Here is a 19,092-nt window from a genome sequence, read left to right as displayed (position 1 = left end):
TTAAAATAGGGGATAAGGTTTGTGATGGAAATATGAGTCTAAAAATGATGAGCTGTTCAATGTCACATTTTGTAAGTTTTATTATTTCAGTGGGCAGTGCTTAGCAGAAAAAAATGAGTTATGCAAAGTTAATTCTGAAAAATAAAAAAAAGAGATTGAGAAAACTAAGAACTGTCAACTTTAACTTTTATAGCCAACTCTCCCCACCAACCTTCCCCATCTATTCTACTCACAGTGGCCCAATGATCTATCTCTCCCTCACTGTCTCTCCTTCCCTCCTTCCCTCCCTCTTGCTTTCTTTTCCCTTAATGCAAATCTTAGTTTAGGCTCCACCCCTGCCTGAAATACTCTAATGGCCTCCCATCTATCTCAGGATAAAATACAAAATTCTTGTCTACAAAGCTTTACTTGATCTTGCCACCACCTACCTTACTAGTTTTATCTGATTCTCATACTCACAGGATCTTGTGCTCCAACCAAATTGGGTTCCACAAATTCAGAATTCTCCTGAAGTATTGAAACTTTTTGTCCTTTTTTGTTCTCTCCGCTGAGGGTCTCTTTTTGTCCATAGGTACCCTTCCTCCACTCTGTCCAGGTCATTCCCCAGATTTCAGTCCTCTCCTAAAAGTGTGTAGTCCGTGGAAGTTTTCCTGCTCAACTAGGGTAGCAGGTACCCTTTATGTACTGTCACGGCCCCTGCATTACATTGCAGTTCTTAACACTATTGTCATTAAATAACTAATGGACTTGGTTTCTCTTTTTAACATCTTTGTCACTAATGCCTAGTAATATACTCTGCCTGTGCCTTACTGGAATTCAGTAAGTATTTGCTGAATCAATGACTTAACACTTTATTTGGGATAAAATAAAAATGATCGGTGAGATTTCTGTGCCTCTAGAATTATCTGTGGGGAAAAATACTGGAGAAACATAACATCAGTTGCTTTAGAACTTGACTTGAGCACTATTCTAAGAAGTCAGGCTCACCAAAAATCACCCACAGAAATGCAAAACCTATGGTCCACCTGCAGCAGCCAGAAACTTGAATGTTATCAACCTCCTCTCTTTCTCTTGCCTTACTCATTCAAATAGTCACAAAATCCTGGCAATTTTGCCTCCTTTGGATCTTCCAGATCTGTTCATTTATCTCCCCTCTCTCTGATGCTCCACAGCTTCAGCTGAGGTCACCATCATCTCTTGCCCAGATTCTTGCAACAGCTTCCGTATTAGATATTCTGCCTCCAGTTACAGCCTCTCTGGGATCCATTTCCACTTCGCTAAAGGGATTTTTCTAAAATGCATACATGAATGCATACCTAAAATGCAAACGTGTAAATTCTCCTTTAAAACCCTTTCTTTCGGGATGAAATACATTTTCTCAAGAGGGCTTTCAAGACTTTTCATAATTCAACCCTGCCTACCACTTCCTGCTTCTTCTCTGCTGTTGCAATCCACATTCTAGGTCTCAGCCAGCTCAGCGTTAGTTATTCAACCACCATGCTCTCTCTGCCTCCAGGCCTCGGCAGCTGCCGCTATTTGTTCCTAGCCTACCCTTCCGAACTTTCCAGGCTGGCTACTTCCTCCTGCCACCAATTATATTGGGACACCCACCCCTGTGTCTTATTCACTCTTCTACTTTCAGTGCCCACCAGTGCCAGATATATGGTCAGTGTTTAATTAATGCTATTATGGGTGGTTGGCATGATGGTGCGTATCTTGTTGTTCTGGCAGGTCTTTGTGTTTCATGTTGGTGGCAAAACTTGGAAATTTTATGATTGGTCACGGATTACAACTGTGGTACTTTTTAACAATTATGACTCAGAACTTATGTGTTATGCTCATTCAAAAGGAGCCAGAGTAGTGCTAAAAGGTGAGTGACAGTTTTTACCAGATGTGTATAGACAATTGGTAAGTTTACTTGCATTGTTTGCTATCCAGACTATCTAAAAACTTCCCTTTTCATGTTCATGTGATATACTTTTTAGCATCCTAAGATTGGATACTGTTTAATTCATTTCACAGATACAAGTATTGTTAAAACTTAAACTACTGCATGGTTTTGAGCAAAACGTGACTCCTAATTAGCACGATCACCTTTAGCTAATCGTAGTCCAACTTGAGAATGATTTTACTAATCTGACTTGAGAATGACTTTACTAATTATTCATAATGGTTATTATGGAAATGAATGAGTAATGACTTTTTCTTATTTTTTTATATGATTTCTGCAACTGGCAAACTTAAATTGAGAGCTTAGTATTTGAAAATAATGAGATGTTTTTAGGACATTTTGATCTCTTCGAAATGGGTTTGTGTAGTAAATGATATTAAACTGTGAAAAGCATATATGTATAGGAGGTGTGTATTTCTTCCATAGGAGATGTATCCTTAAAGAAGATCATTGATCCTACTTTCAGAGCGTCCTGGATAGCTCAACAAGTTAACTTGTCCAAAAAACAATATATGGATGGAATTAATTTAGATATAGAGCAAGTAATTTCAAGATCATCACCTGAACATAATGCATTAACTTCTTTAGTCAAAGAAACTGCAGACACTTTCCATCGTGAAATTCAGGGATCACAGGTAAAAATCCATTTGATTGTTTCTGGCACTCCCTAAATTTCTCTATTACAATATATTCATGAAAATACGAGTAATAGAAGTTTTTATAGTAATCGAGTATAAAGAATTTCAACACAGATATCTTTAAAATTTTTCTGGAACTTTGGAGGTTGTATTAAAGAAGTTTTACAAAGTTTTAAGGTGTTAGATTTGTTCTCTATAGACATCAAAATACAAAATGGATTTCCCACCTTCTTGCTTCACAGCAGAGTTAACGATATTAGATAGACCAAGGGATCAGCCAGAATCAGGAAAGGGTTAGTTGACCAGGCCCTGCTTTTAACAGTGGAGGACAGAGACCACTCTTGCCTGAGAGTAGAGGTGGTTCTGGAGAAGTGTCTCAGATGTTCCATGGACTCTGAATTACATGTAAAGCCCTCAAGGCCCACTATGGCTCAAAAGACTAATTCCATAAAACTAGTCAGAACTGTAACAAAAGGCAGAGTTTCCCCCTGCCATACAAAGTGTGATTAGGACAGAAGATCGCAGCACAACATATCATGCCAGGCAGTGTATGGGTGACAAAGGATGATGGGGCCCAGATTAGTGATTCTCAAATCTGGTGCCATATCAAGGTAACAAGGAATTACACACACAAGCTGGAACCCACTCCCAAAGATTGTTATTCAGATGGTTTGGGTGCGCCAGAGACCATATTATTTAAAAGTTTTATAGGTGATTATGGTTAAGAGCTACTAGGCTAAGAAATTCTTGACCAAATGGAGACATGGGAGGCTCCTGAATGTCCCTCCTTCCATGAACACATAGAATGGACAGTGACAAATGGAGCGATTTCCTCAGAGAGAAATTCAGAATCTAGCTGAGTGACCTTACACACAGGGAGACTGAGAAAATAACCACATTGAAATGTGTAAAAAAAGCTGAGACAAACCCTTTCCATAACCCCCACCTCTAATACAGCACCATATAATCAGGAAATGACTCCTAACTCCCAGCTTCTCCCTGAGGAGCAAAGGCTTTGGAACGCACATTTAGTGCTCCAGCTTTCAAGGCTCTTGCATGATGGATGGGCCCCCAAATCACCTAGCTCTGATAGACAACAGGTCTTATATTCACGAGCTCATAAGGACTATAGCAAATAAAGAAGCAGTTTTTAAATAGGGCAGGAGCTCCCTATGGCTATATGCTTGGAGGAAACAGGCTAAAAATGTCCATCTCCCGGTTTTTCTCAGGAGGTGGTTTAACTGCATTCTTTCCCAGATGCCTGAGTGTCCAGCTTCTCATCAGCCTGCATCTATGTGCTCACTGTGATTCTCCCATTTGAGACACTGATGAATCTTGGCACACCCTTGATTACTGGGAGACAATAAGAACAAAGGCAGCAGCTTGGACAATCGCAAAGGTTTGAGAGGCAACTAGGAATTTCAGCCAAGCTGATTGACAAGTTTCATCTCCTCCATGAGATTACTGTATCAAGACTAGAAAGTATGGCTGTTTAATCTAATGTACAGAAATCAACCCAGAGATTCAAGAAGAATGAAGAAACAAGAGAACATGTTCCAAACCAAAGAATAAGATAAAAACTTTGAAAAACCTTAATAAATGGGAGAAAGTGATTTACCCAACTAATAGTTCAAAATAATGATCATAAAGATTCTCGCCGTGGTCAGGACAGCAATGCATGAACAGCATGAGGATTTTAACAAAGAGATAGGAAATATTAAGAAGTACCAAATAGAATTCTTAGAGCTAAAGAATATAATGAATGAATTGAAAGATTCAACAGAAATTTCAAGAGCAGACTAAAACAAGCAAAAAAAAAAGAAAAATAGGTCAGCCAACTCAGAGTCAGTAGAATTCATCTAATCAAAGCAGTAAAAAAGAAAAAAAGAGTGAAGATAGCTTAAGGGACTTATGAGACATATGAAGAAGACCAGTGTATATCTTTTCCCAGAAGGAGAAGAGAGAGAGAAAGGGGCAGAAAGCTTATTCAAAGAAGTAAGGCTAGAAGTTCCCAAACCAGGGAAAAGAAATCGACATCCAGATTCAGTAAGACCAGAGAGACCCACATCAAGACACATAATTAAATTGTCAAAAAATAAAGACAAAGATTCTTAAAAACAGCAAGTGAAAGGCAACTTATTATGTATAATAATTAGACAATCAGTGGGTTTTTTAGTATAAACTTTGCAAGCCAGAAGGGAGTGGGATGAGATACTCAAAGTGCTAAAAGAAAGAAATGGCCAAGTAAGAATATTTCTACCTGGAAAAGCTGTCTTCAGAATTGAAGGAGAGAGAGAGTTTTCCAGACAAACAAAAGTGGAAGGTATTCATCACCACCAGACCAGCCTTACAAGAAATGTTAAAGGGACTTCTTCAAGCTGAAGTGAAAGATGCTAATTAATAAGATGAAAACATATGAAAGTATGAAACACATGACTAAGGGTAAATTATAGCTAGATTTATTTATACTATAATATTATGGTAATTGTGGATAAATCACTTATAATTCTACTATAAGGTTAAAAGACAAAAGTATTAGGAATAACTATAACTACAATAATGTTGCCAGATACGCAATTTTAAAAAGATATATAATGACATCAAAACCATAAAATATGAGAGCTAGAGCTTTTGTATGCATTTTAAATTGTTATCAACTTAAAATAGACTATAAGATTTTTTCAAATTTTAAAATTATTTTTATTGATGCATAATTGACATATAACATTAGTTATGCATAATTTAATATTCATATATATTGTGAAATGATCGCCATAGTAAGTCTAGTTAACATCCATCACTATATATCTATTTACAAAATTTTTTCATATAAGCCCTATAACTACAAGGCAAAAACCTATAACAGAAACACAAAGGATAAAGGGAAAGGAATCAAATATGTCACTACAAGAAATCATCAGATCACAAAGGAAGTGAGCAAGAGAGGAGAGGAAAAAAGGAATTACAAAATAGCCAAAAAGCAATTAGCAAAATGGCCTTAGTAAATTGCTGTCAATTACTACTATCAACAATTACTTTATCAATAATTATTTAAATATGAATAGATTAATTCTCTAATCAAGAGACACAGAAATGCTGAATGGATTTAAAAAACAAGATCCAACTGTATCCTGCCTATAAGGGAATCACTTCAGCTTTAAGGACACGTATAGACCAAAATGAAGAGAATGAAAAATATATTGCATGCGAATGAAAACCAAAGAAAGCAGGTATAAATGTATTTATATTAGGCAAAATAGATTTTAAGTCAAAAATGGTGGACTTTTTTGTCTAGACTTTAGACAAAAAAGTGGTTATTATATAATGATTACGGAATCCATTCAGCAAGAGGATATGACAATTGTAAATATTTATGCTCCCAACATCAGAGCACCCAAATATATTAAGCAAGTGCTAACATATCTGAAGAGAGAAATAGACAGCAATACAATAATAGTAGGGGACTTCAATATTCCACTTACAGTAATGGATATTGATCATGCTGACAGATAAGCAACAGGAAAACATCAATAAGGAAACTACATGTTAGATCCAGACATTCATAGAACATTTCACTCAACAACAGCAGAATACACATTCTTTTCAAGCATACACACAACATTTTCCAGGATAAAGAGTATGTTAACACACAAAATAATTCTTAATAATTTTACGAAGATTGAAATCATGTTATCAAGCATCTTTTCTGACCACAATGGTATGAAATTAGAAATCAGTTACAAGAAGGAAATCCTGTTATTTGTGACTATGTGGCTGACTTGGAGGGCATCAGGCTCAGTGAAATAATCCAGATACTGCATGATATCACTTATGTGTGAACTCTTAAAAAAATTCAAGCTCATAGAAACAGAGAATAGGTGGTTATCAGGGGATGAGGAAAATAGGAAGAGGTTGGTAAAGGGTATGAACTTTCCATTATAAGAGGATGAAGGTCTGAAGATTTATTATATAACATGGTGATTATAGTTTATAATACTGTGTTGTATAGCCAAAATATGCTAATAAAGTAGAACTTAAGTGTTATCAATAAAGTAAATATGTGAGATGATGGATGTGTTAATTAACTCAGTGATGAGAATTCTTTCACAATGTATAAATATATCAAATCATCATGTTGTACATTTTATATATATTATAATTTTAATTGTCAATTATATTTCACTAAAACTAAAAAAAAAACTGCTAGGCTAAACAGTAGGTTTTTTGAAGACAGAGACCAGCTCCTTGATGTCTAATAAGATATTTTAAAACTGTTGAAGTTAATGAATGCTACATGCCTTTCAAAGATTTAAAATCTAGTTAAGTAGGGAATAACTACCTATGTAAAATATATTACATAAGTAGTATTAACCAGGAACTCTTAACTGATCTTGGGAACTCCTGGGAGTGCTTGTTAAAAGTATTCCCAGTGCTTGATTCAGTAGGTCTTGGATAGAGCCTAGGAATTGTGTTTTTATCCAGTTATGCCAGGTGATTCTGGGCAGTTGGTCAACATGAATTTGAGAATCATTGGAAAAATAATAAATGATATAAGGATTGATAGCTCTGTGGCTTTATACAAGTAGGGAAGTTTTGTCAGTGTGGAATTTAGATTTCAGATGAGTTTAATTTCGATCAAGAATAGTGAATACCTGGTATGCAGGCCACCAGACTCATCTCAACCTACCATGTCAGGTTCTTGTAAATCAGGGGCTCCAACTTCCAGGACAGGTCCGTCAGCTTATGACAACAGATGACCTATTTAGCCTGCACAATATTTTTAAAACGTTTGTATCTGAATTCTTTTAGTGCACTTTTACTCTCCAGTTGCTTACAGGCCCCACCATACCCTACTGTCATTATATCTGTTCCTTTTAATCTATTGAGTTTTCAGTCTAACCTCTGAAGACATTTGAGTTTAAAACTCCTCTCTTCTATACAGTGCTCTGAATCTGGTCATTGGCCAAAGATGTCTGGGTTCAAATGTTTATTATCCAAATATATGTCCAAAATATTGTCAAATATATGTCTGGGTCAGTCCATGTAGGCAAAAAGTATATTTCTTAGAACTCTTCTAATTTTAGTTCTATGTGTGCTGAATCTTACATTCATATAGGTAAGCATATCTGACATATGCATATTTGATCACGTTATGCTAAATGTGCATGTTTTTCCACAGGTAACCTTTGATTTTAATTGGACTCCAAAGTACACAGGCAGGCGATATAATTATTTTGAAATTGCAAATGCTTGTGACTTTGTCTTTGTGATGTCTTATGATGCACACAGTCTGATCTGGGCAGACTGTATTGCAGGAAGCAATGCTCCCTATGTTGACACATTAGCTGGTAAGAATCCACAAAATAATCATTTGTTAGTAATCTTAATTCCATAATCTCAAACATTAAGATATATTTTAGTATTTCTAAGTCATTCGTGTACCTTTTCCACTTGTAAAGCTTTCTTGAAACATAAAAAGCACTTAATTTGGAGAGCTTTTGAGTTTACAAAAATGTTTAAAGTTTTGAAATTCTCACTTCTTTATTCTAAAAATCTTGAGAGATAGATATATTATTATTAGCATTCAATTATAGGTGAGATGAAGGGTGTTAAGTTCTCATGCTGGCACTGTTATTAAGCATTATATAGTTTGGACTCAAGAAGGCATTCTAACTTCAAGTCAATACTCTTGTCACAAAATTACACAAAGAAAATATTTGATTATCTAGAATTTGGCACAATGTTTTTGTTGAAATAACCAATGTTAAAGATAGGTATGAAGTGGGTACCTACTATACATGATTGATAGGACTGGCTTTATCTTATTTGGCATTTACTATTAGTACCCATGCAATATTACAAATTACAGGCATACTTCTGAGATATTGTTGGTTTGGTTCTAGACCACTGAAATAAAGTGAGTCACAAGTTTTTTGTTGGTAGAGAGTCTGTCTTTAACTCATAAAACAAGTAATACCTGTGAAGCATAATAAAGTAAAACACAATCAAGTGGTATGCCTGTATAACATTAGAATTTCTTAATTACTTCCAATCTATCATTCAGATGATGTGGCCTTTGCATTATCCTTTCCAAAGTTTGGACCGGTTTATATCCATCCCATCAGCCAATCGAATAAGTCTGCTTGCCATCTTTTGGACTCGAGTGAAGTGTTCTGGGATAGTTGGCATTGATTTAAGTGTTGATTGGTTAACAAATAAAAAAAACTTTTCTTTTTCACACAGAGATAAAATTTGAGGACCTGGCCTAATTTGAGCATATCCTGTTCGTTGGGAAAGAACAGTCTGATCACAAGCACATACTATTAAAAATGTGAAAAAATAATTTAATTCTGTTACAATTAAAAAGTAATTATTTAATCTAGTATTCTCAAACTATGTTTCATGGAAGAGATGATAATTATATTCTATCAATAAAAGGTTCATTATCAAATATGCTTGGGAAACAATCCATACCCCACGCATACTCTCTCTTGGATATTTAACAGTACACAATAACTTGAAAGGCTCTGAAAAGTAGCAAACTTACTTAACTTGCTAGACAATCTTGGAACGTTTCTTAGTGTTCCAGCAAATTTTGCTGCAGTGGGCAAGAAAGAGATTGAGAGTAACAGGAATTTGTTCATTTTTCTCTTTGTTTCCTATAACTACAGATAATCTAGTATAGAGTGTCTTATCTCTGGCTGTAATCCATATTTATATGATAGTTGTAAAACATGAAAACACTTGTGCTGTCTATAAGAAATTCTGAGACCATCCCAGACAGAAAATTCAAGACTTATAGAACTTATTTGAAACTTTAGAATCTAGAATAGCAAATATATCACATCTTAGGAATTAACAGACACAATTCGCATACTTTTCTGAAATGTGTTATTCTTCCTAGAATTAAATTTTGTAATTTTGCATCAATTTGATTGTTTTAAATGTTTTTATTATTCAAAAGAAATGGTATAGAAAGTGATTTAGATATATAGATCTTAAGGGATGACTTTTATAATGTATTAGAGAAACACTGTTGGAATTCCATATTAATGTACCTGAGTTTACAAATTTAGATTCTAAGTGATTGCACAGCTTGTATAAACACATTAGTAGACATGTGAAGGAAAAAAATATGTTTTTTCTGTCCCTATTTGATTAGCATATGATGACTACATCAAGATGGGCATTAATCCTAAGAAACTTGTAATGGGTGTTCCCTGGTATGGTTATGATTATACCTGCCTGACTCTATCAGAGGTAAGAACGGCTCATTTCTTATGTCAGCTTTTTCTCTTTCTTTCGTATTTTTAGAGCTTGTTTTGATTCACATATATAAACTCTATTTAGAATTTATAAACTTCTCTATTTACAATATATGTAAACTTTAGAATTTCTGAAATATAATTGAAGGCTAAAAAGTAGAGTTTATTTTTAATTATTTAATCCCATGAACATTTCTGAATGTTATATATTTTCCTATCATAATAAAATATAATATAATTTTCATACTTTATAGTCAGGATGTCTATCTATAGCATATGTTTTATTTCTAATAAATAGTTTCCATTATATTTCATTGTATTTTCTGAATTGCCTCTTAACTAATAATCTATAACATGAGAATTTTTGCATTACTAGGCTGATGTTTGTACCACTGCAAAAGTCCCTTACAAGAAAGGTCCTTGTTTGGGTGCTAAAAGTCATCAGGTGACCTATAAAACCATCATGAAGCAAGTAAACAATTCTATTTCTGGAATCCGGTGGAATAAAGATCAGCAGGCTCCTTATTATAATTATAAAGTAAGAATTTCCACAAGTTATAAACATTTATTCTATTGAATTTTGTAAATGCATATTTTCGTAATTGCATATTTGATATAGAGAATTTCTATTAGTTTTCTTTTAGGGTACAACATACAAGCTTCTGTTTACATGACTAAACTTCTCTTTGGATCTGTGTTATCAGGAACGTTACTTCCCTGGTGGGCAACTCAAGTGATGCTCACAGTGGAACTGCTCTGCATGGGTAACTGTTACTGTAAATGATGTAATGAAAACGTGCATCTCACAAACAGCATTTCCTGAGTAGTTAACAGTTGTGTATGATGACTGTGGCTTCTAGAAGAGCTCTGGGCTAAAATAGGTTGCTAGCTTTGAAAGCCTCTATCTCTAGATAAAGTCTTATGTAGAGAGGAATGAGGCTGAGAACGAGAGATGCACCATCATGGACTTTACAATGGAAAATGGCATCATTTCAGATTTATTTCACAATTCGGTCAAACTATGTGATATTAGACAAATTATATAAATGATATGAAAATTAGAGATGAAAATATTACAAACAGAGACTTGAAGAAATGGAGTGAACAATTAGCAATTCTGTCAGGTAGTATTTGATAAATAGGAGTTGCCATACCAAAGAGCCAAATAAAAGAGATAAGATTCATAGTTTACCTTTAGCATAATAAACTTTTACACACCTCAAAAATCTAAGTATAAACCATCTTTGAATTTTATAGTAACCACAGAATGGTGGTACTATAAATGGAGCCCGAACATGATATAATGCAAGTTATTACCAGTAAGCATTTATATTTTTTACTAATGGTCTGGTTCTCTTTTATAAAATGTGAGTGCAAACACACATATTTAACAAGTTATAATTGATAAACAGTGAATCACAAACAGTGAATCACAATGTTACTGAGGCATGCCTGGCTTTTTTGAGTTCTAAATATTTTAAAGAATGGAATGTATGATATGCTTGTATATAATAAGTCTATTATAGTTAAATATGCCACAGCTTATCCATTTATCAAGTGACTACTGTCCTTCAAATTAGCCATTTGAGGAGACTATTCTAATTCCAGCAGTGCTACCATCCAAAAAAAAAAAAAAATGTTACTGGCATTTGTTGAGAACTGCCTTTAAAAAGTTTCCCAGATTTCTATAAACATGAATAAATTATTTTTAGTTATAGGTCATTCTATTTTTTATCTCCTACTTTTTCTCCCTTTCCTCTACCCATTTGCCTAGGTCTGCTCCTTTCTTCTTTCCTTTATCCCTTATCCAATAGCTTATTTACCTTGTAAGAGAAACTGTTATTACTAGAGAGTGGCAAGGTGTTGCTGGGGAGAAGGACCTTACAGGGTGGAAGGACCATTTTCTAGTTCACAGTTCTTATCAGCTGTGTGCATAAGGCACCCATGGAGTCCAGATCAGACAGGCTCTTAGAATCAATTCTGTAAGACCCAGAAAAGTTTTCCTCATCTATTGCTGTTACCTTTTGACTGACTGACTCTTATAAACAAAGCACGTGCTGAGCTCGCAACCAAGCACTTTTCCAGGCACCGTAGAGAACACAAAAAAGCGTCTAAGCTGGTGTCAGAGGACCAGAGCAGTGATCCTCCTTAACCCTGGCTGAATATCAGAATTACCTAATGGAACATAAAATGCAAAACAAACAAGTATATGTCCAAGCACCAGCCCTGGAAGATTCTGATTCAGTAGGCTTCATGTGGTCTGGGTCCCAGACATCTATCTTTTTAAAAGCTCCACAAGTGACTCAGATGTACTTCTTGGATGATAATCATCAGGTCAGAGCAAGGAAGGAATCTTAGAGCATGAGAAGGACCTTAAATGGAATATATTAGGAGGCTCTTTTGTGTAATTTTTGCTGTTGTAAAAGTGCCATAAGCAGTGATGTCTGGAAAGTAGCGTTCTCTAAAATTTTAATTATTTCATTGTATCCTTTTTGAATTCTTGAATTTAAGAAATATTTTTCCTCTTCTTGTAATGAATACTTAAAACTTCCATTTTTACTTATTTTATAGGATTCCGCTGGCCATTTTCATCAAGTGTGGTATGATAACCCTCAGAGCATTTCTTTAAAGGCAGCATTTATACAAACCCGTGGCTTACGAGGCATTGGCATGTGGAATGCAAACTGTCTTGACTACTCTGGAGACGCTGTAGCCAAACAGCAAACTGAAGATATGTGGAAAGCATTAAAACCAAAGCTGTGACAGACATGAACATCCACTGTCAAACTATTAAGATTTAGAAAATGATGTGTATAAATAGATGTAGTTTCTTGAAGAGGTAAAAAAATATATATACATTTTTGTCATGTTGCTGTATTTTTACTTATTACTATAATCAAAAACAGGTAAAAAGAGTCTACCGCCATGCTATCGAACAAGTCCGATCCCATCTGATCTTGGAAGCTAATCAGGGTTGGGCCTGGTTAGTACTTGGATGGGAGACCACCTAGGAAGACAAGGTGCTATAGGCATAAAAAATATGGGATTATAATCTGACAAGGTCCTTGCAATCTGTGAGGTCAACCAAGGGTTGTCTCGCCTAAAAAAAAAAATACACACACACGAAAAACATATAAAGGTAAAGAGATGCTTTGTTTGCATTGGAAAGATACATATGTATTGATATCTTCAGTGTCCAGAAACAAAGTTAAGAGACCAGTCAACTTACTCTCTTAAATATTTCTCCATAAATGTTTTAATACTGTAATTAAGAACAATTACTTTCAGAATTTTATTATGTTAATCCCCCATGATAAGCATAAAATATATGCTTACAAATCAATTCCAATTTTTAAAATACGCATAATTCAAAATGGAAATTGTTTGCTTAGGATAGATTTTTAAAAGCCTAGTTTCTGACAAGCAGTTTGCTGTTTGTTTTTTTTCCCCAATAAATCTAATTTTAAAACCTGCCATTTAGTGTCTCCTCTTTAGGTTCATAGAAATCCTAGATAAATCTCCTGCGCCTTTACTCCATATAGTACTCATGTCCTTTTGAATTAAATTGCTTAAATCTCCAGAGGAAGGGAAAAAACAATATAAGGATTAAAATACTTTCAAAATACAAAAAGCTAAATTAGTAATATTTGGTGTTAGTAGGTAAGAGCTACCTAATATTTTCCAACTAAATTATTTCTCATGAGGTTATAACTGATGTTTTAAAATAGGAAAAACTTGCCGTTGAACGTGATTCTATCCATTGTCATTTACCCTTCCAATTTTTAATATCCCTTCACTATGGATATCTATACTTTATTTCTTGGCTAGTTTTCTTTTTATGGTTAATTTTTCTCTTTTTCTCTATCTGCATTTTACTTTTAATTATCGAAAGACATTGGTTTCTCAAATTGTTTTTCTTTATAAAGAGAAATTTTGTATAAAGAACTTTTCTAAATGTACAGAGGTCTGTTCTCTTTTTCACATCAGTTAAGAACATTGTGTGTTGCACTTATATTAGTTCTTATAAATACTTAGATGAAAAGTCTGCATCCTTGAACTCTGGATTTACATAAATCCTGCCTCCCTGCACATTTATTCCCCTCCAAATGGAAATAAATGATGATTCAGTCATCTGTTATGAGAATATTTCATTTCCTACTTAATTATTTATGGCAGCGAAAAGCCAACCATTTTCCTTATTATTTGCTTAATTTCTAATGTCTTTTTACTTCTAAATTAAATTACCAAAAACATTTAGAGTCTTAGATACTAACCTCTAATATAGCTCCGGATGCAATTTCAATATCTCTATTCTTTTATATTTCCAGATTGCTTTTAATTAAAATACAATGAACAAATTAAATTCTCCCTATATACATGCAAATGTATTCATATTTACTAAATTTTGTGATTTTATATTTAAATTCTACAGTTAAAATTTACTATTTAAAACTGAAAATAATGAAATCAAATATACCTAATCAAAATTTTGCTTTTATACACCTAATATTTTTCTGAAACCCTTTGTAAAACTCACATAAAGTGAAAAAATATAAATCTAATGACTTACAGAAAACATTGCCAAGGAAAACAAAGATTAAACAAATCTGTTCAAATAAACACTTAATGTTTAGACAAACACAAGTTTTAAATTAATCTACCTAATTGAGGCTATGAAGATGTATTAATTTTATTCTATGTCAGTTCAGCTTTCAATGTGCATATACCTGAAATTGCTTGTTTTCTCATCTACAGAAGGAATTATCTTTCAAAGGTGAACTTCATTATACCCCCCAGAATTACATAAATGTCATGTAAATAGGGTTTTTGTAACTGCTTTAACTGTCTTCTCTCATTTCCCTCCAATGCCTTCACACCCACTGGATCACCATGGGAAGTGTACAGGTCGTAAGTCCTGTTGAATAAGCACGCTTATTAACTGCTACATATGCTATAAAATAATTTCATTTATTGGTATATAAGAATAAAAAAATTAAACTGCTTTAAAAAAATAGAGTGAAAATTGTATCTTTTGCTCAAGCTTCAAAATCCATTGTTCTCAAGTGTAAAGAAATAATAATAATAAAACACACCAAAAAACTGAAAAAACAAATTACAAAAACTTTAATTGCCAGTGCTCAGAAACTGAACAGGTACTTAAATAATATAACAGTGTTACTCTGTGGCAAGCACTCTTCTAAATGGAATAATCCCTTTAATTCTTTCAAAAAATTTGTAGAGGCTGAGGAAACCGAGATGCTTAATAGTTAAGTAACCTACTCCAGGTATAAAACTGATAAGTGGCACAGCCAGAATTCAAACTCAAACCATCTGGTGCCAGTGCCCTTACTATTCCATATACTGTCTGTGGATCAGCAGCATTCGCATCACCTGGGAGCTTCTTAGGAATGAAGAATCTCAGGCTTTACCCCAGACCACTGAGTCAGATCATACTTCCAAAGGATCCACCCTCCAGTGATGTCATATTAAAGTTAAAGAAGCACTGTTAACGCTAAACTAACTTGAATATGGTTGCAACAGACTCAGGCTAGGTTTTCTGCCCCTTAGTTTTGAATTTTATAGGTAAATTTTCGGTAAACGATTCAGAAATAAGTAATATATACTAATAATGTGTACTATGTGCCAATTAGGCGCTATGGTTAAATGTAGAATTTTTCCCCAGTGTAAGCTGAAAATTTGTCTTTTTCCTATTAGTCTTTCCTGTTTTTGTACTAGATTCTAATATGGATTTTAACCATTCATAAGTGATATTTATAATGATAAAATAAACAAAGATGGTGAGACTTAATGTGTACACTTTCCAAAAGAAGTGTTTCTATTACTCCCTTTTACCCACCCAACATCCTTAAGTGTAGTTTCCACTTTGACTTTCTCTCCATTTTTTGAATACATAGTTTTTATTCATTGAACAAATTATTTTTTTATTGCATACCATATAAGACTACTAAATATTCATATTTGTTAAAAATTGTCCCTTGCCCTTCTTCTTTTTTGCACCTTAAGTTTTAAGCTTCTCAATGCCCAGCCAAGACTTAGCCTTGAGAATGTTGCTAGTTAAAAGGGTCTAAGCTGTGCTGTGCAATACAGTAGTCATTTGCCACATGCAGCTATTTAAATTTAAATGAACTGCAATTAAATACAATTTAAAATTCAGTCCTTAGTCACTCGGAAGGCTACATTTCAAGTGCCCAATAACTTCTGTCTCTAGTGGCTACCTTAGCATACACTACAGGTATGAATCACTCCCATTGTCACAGAAAGTTCTCTTGGAAGTGCCTATTCTAGAAAGAGGTCGTTATTCTGTGTCATAAAGCCATTTCTGATAAAGAGGTGAATTGAGAGCATTCGTGTAAGTATACATACGAAAATGACTGGAGAGAGTGAGATAATTACTCAAGAGAAGGAAAAACAAATGAGAGTTCAGAGAGCTCAGTGGTTTGTGAGACTTATTTATGAATGACCCTAGTACATGAAAACTACCCCTTTTAAATGTTTCATTGAGACTTTATACTGATTGACAGGGTACTTTTTAAAAAAATTCTCACTGGAATTTTCCTAAATTTTACTCTGGCCTTGTTGTAACATGCATCTTTTCAGGAGTTAGTTGTCGTTACTGCATTTTTTCACTTGTGCTATTTGTTATTAAGGCAACAATTTTAAGACTGTCGATCCTTCCTACTCTTATACTATTGACACCCAAAGTTAAAACATCAAAATACTTTATTTCAAGATAAATTTTATAATCTCATTAGGAGAGATGCAAATTACCTTAACTTCTATGATGAGATTCATTTTGTCAGTATCCAATTTTCTCTTAAGTTGGTCAATTGCATGCTGTACTTCAGTGATCTGAATTATAAGGTAATTCTGTGTGAGATATACAAAGACATCTTTATTAAGGATAACGTCTATACATATTTATTTTTAACTGACTTGCTGACAGAAACTACAATGTGTTAACAAATATCAAAAGAGCAAAATCATGAAAATAACCAATCTTATTGCTTTGGAGTAAATTACTAGTGACCTGTTGATTTCCTAATTTTTAGAGACCACTTTCTCTTCTTTTCTACTACTATTATTCATGTGTTATAAAAATAAATACATATTTCTAAAAGTTATCATTAAATTAGTATTTACAACTATTACTATGAAAGGAATATGTTGCATTTAAGATGTTAATAAGGCTTTAGATATTGTAATATTGCTGGAAAACCTTTATTAAAAATACTACCTATATCCAAATGTATATATTTTTTATTTTGGTTACTTTTCTATAATCTGATTTGAATTCATTAGTTATATAATTAGAATTTGAAAAAAGAAGGCATAATATATTTTTTGCAGATTTAAAATATTTTTTCAGCTCCCAAATGACTTATGTTTTGGGGAATCATCTAATATGATTCATCATTTATCAAAATTTTTCCCAATATATTCTCAAACTGATGTGGAACAGAATTTCTTGAAACTGAGATACCTGGTTGAGAAAATTAGATACTGCCAGTTTAGGGAATTACTTTGACACCAGTGAGATTCTAAATATAAACTTAACAGCAACACAAACTCTATGCTAGTATACCAGAATATGCTTATGTTTGTTTTTTTAAGATTATGAAAGAAATGAAAACCTCATGTTTAAAATTCTATAGTATAAGGTGATATGATTTCAATTGTATAACTGTATGAAATTTAACACAAAATTTTAACTCTTTCTCTTATGCCCTATGTCTAATCCCTTAGCAAGGTCAACTGGTACTACTATCAAAGTACTTCCAACATCTGCCACATTCTACATACCTAGTCAATCCACTATCATCTTTTGAAAGCTACATTATCTTTTGAACTGGTCTGTCTGCTTCCATTCTTGTCCCTGTACAGGCTTTTCCATACAGCAGTCATTCTGATTTTTCTAAAATATTTTTTAAATCATGTAAATCTCTAGCTTAAAAATCCTCCAAAGGCTTCCTGCCTTACTTAGAATAAAATACAAACTTTTCAAACTATCTATTCCTTGCTGAACTTTTGAATTAATGTCCCTCTACATTCCTCCTTATATATCACACTCCAGCCACACTGGCCTTGTTTTGGGTCCTAAGACCGCAAGCTCATTCCTTTCTCCGGACCTTGACATTTAGTGTTTCTTCTGTTTAAACTGTTTTTCCCTATCTCTTCACATACTTGCTTCCTTATTAATCAAAATTTAACATCTCCACAGAAATGCCATCCTTGGAATCTCTAGCCAAAGTATCTCTCCTGCCTCATCACTCTGTATTATGCTCTTTTAAATTGACTTCTCAGTTCTAATCATTAGCTGATATTGTCTTACTTATTTGTTCATTGTCTGTTCCCTTCACCCCTCACCTCCTTTAGAAGCAAGCTCCTTAAGAGCAAAGCAGTTTGTCTTGTTTACTGCTGTGTCCTCAGCATTTAAAACAATGCTAGGAATTGAGGCACATAGTAGGTTCAGTAAATATTTGATGGTTGATATATGCCTTCAACTTGAAACATTCCTGTTCAAGTAGACAGTGACTGATCATTCTCATTTTATAAAGAGAAAGGGTGCGGCACAAAGAGAAGAAATAACTTGCCTAAATAAAAGATTGATCTGGTATTAGAGTCCTGGTCCTGTGATTACAGTCCATTGTTCCAATTTGTTTGATAAAATTTCTTGTTTAACATTACAAGACTAAGTTATTGCTACCATTCCCAGGATACATTTAATATTAGGAGACAGAACCTTCAGAAATATTTCCATACATTGTCTATAATCTTTTAATCAGTTCTAGTACAAAAGCAATAGTTTTGTTGTAAATTGAGAATCCAAAAACCAGTTAATTCTATATAAACTTTTTATGCTTATAATTCTCAAGTAGAACCCCAAATGCAAGCCTCTCAAATCATTTAACATCTCTCAAACCATTATCCTAAATTTTCTCCATCCCAGCTAATTTTTCCATTTCCACCAATCATAAGATCAATGTTTGTAATCCTATCGAAAGAAAGTTACCTACTTTTCCTAACTAATTCTCTCATTCATTCGTTCCTTTTTTTCATTTATTCAATTTAGCAACTAGACATACCAACAAATGGAGTACCTATGGGAAACTAAAGGACTCAAAGAAGGCTTCTAGAGTAAGTGATGTTTTTAAATTGAAATTGAACAATTAGTAGAAAATAGCCAGGTGAACTGAGAAGAAGGGGACAGAAGGAGAAG

General features: G+C 33.8%; 1 protein-coding gene and 1 long non-coding RNA gene across 2 annotated transcripts in view; one reads left to right on the top strand and one right to left on the bottom strand.

The window, feature by feature from the left end:
* Window positions 1-12,687, top strand: part of LOC102879942 (di-N-acetylchitobiase) — a 13,889-nt gene extending 1,202 nt beyond the window's left edge. The window contains exons 2-7 of the mRNA XM_006919363.3: window positions 1,732-1,870; window positions 2,378-2,586; window positions 7,769-7,937; window positions 9,752-9,849; window positions 10,231-10,392; window positions 12,426-12,687. Coding sequence (XP_006919425.1) covers window positions 1,732-1,870; window positions 2,378-2,586; window positions 7,769-7,937; window positions 9,752-9,849; window positions 10,231-10,392; window positions 12,426-12,617 — 969 coding nt within the window. The 3' untranslated portion in view covers window positions 12,618-12,687. The remainder of the gene's footprint in view (window positions 1-1,731; window positions 1,871-2,377; window positions 2,587-7,768; window positions 7,938-9,751; window positions 9,850-10,230; window positions 10,393-12,425) is intronic.
* The window catches only part of LOC112485781, a 25,966-nt gene extending 9,224 nt beyond the window's left edge, over window positions 1-16,742 (bottom strand). The window contains exon 1 of the long non-coding RNA XR_003048558.1: window positions 16,644-16,742. This is a non-coding gene — a long non-coding RNA (uncharacterized LOC112485781). The remainder of the gene's footprint in view (window positions 1-16,643) is intronic.
* Between the last annotated feature and the right edge of the window lie 2,350 nt (window positions 16,743-19,092).

This window comes from Pteropus alecto, unplaced genomic scaffold (assembly GCF_000325575.1).
Source record: "Pteropus alecto unplaced genomic scaffold, ASM32557v1 scaffold25, whole genome shotgun sequence".
NCBI lineage: Eukaryota > Metazoa > Chordata > Mammalia > Chiroptera > Pteropodidae > Pteropus > Pteropus alecto.
This window is presented reverse-complemented; position numbering and strand designations above follow the sequence as displayed.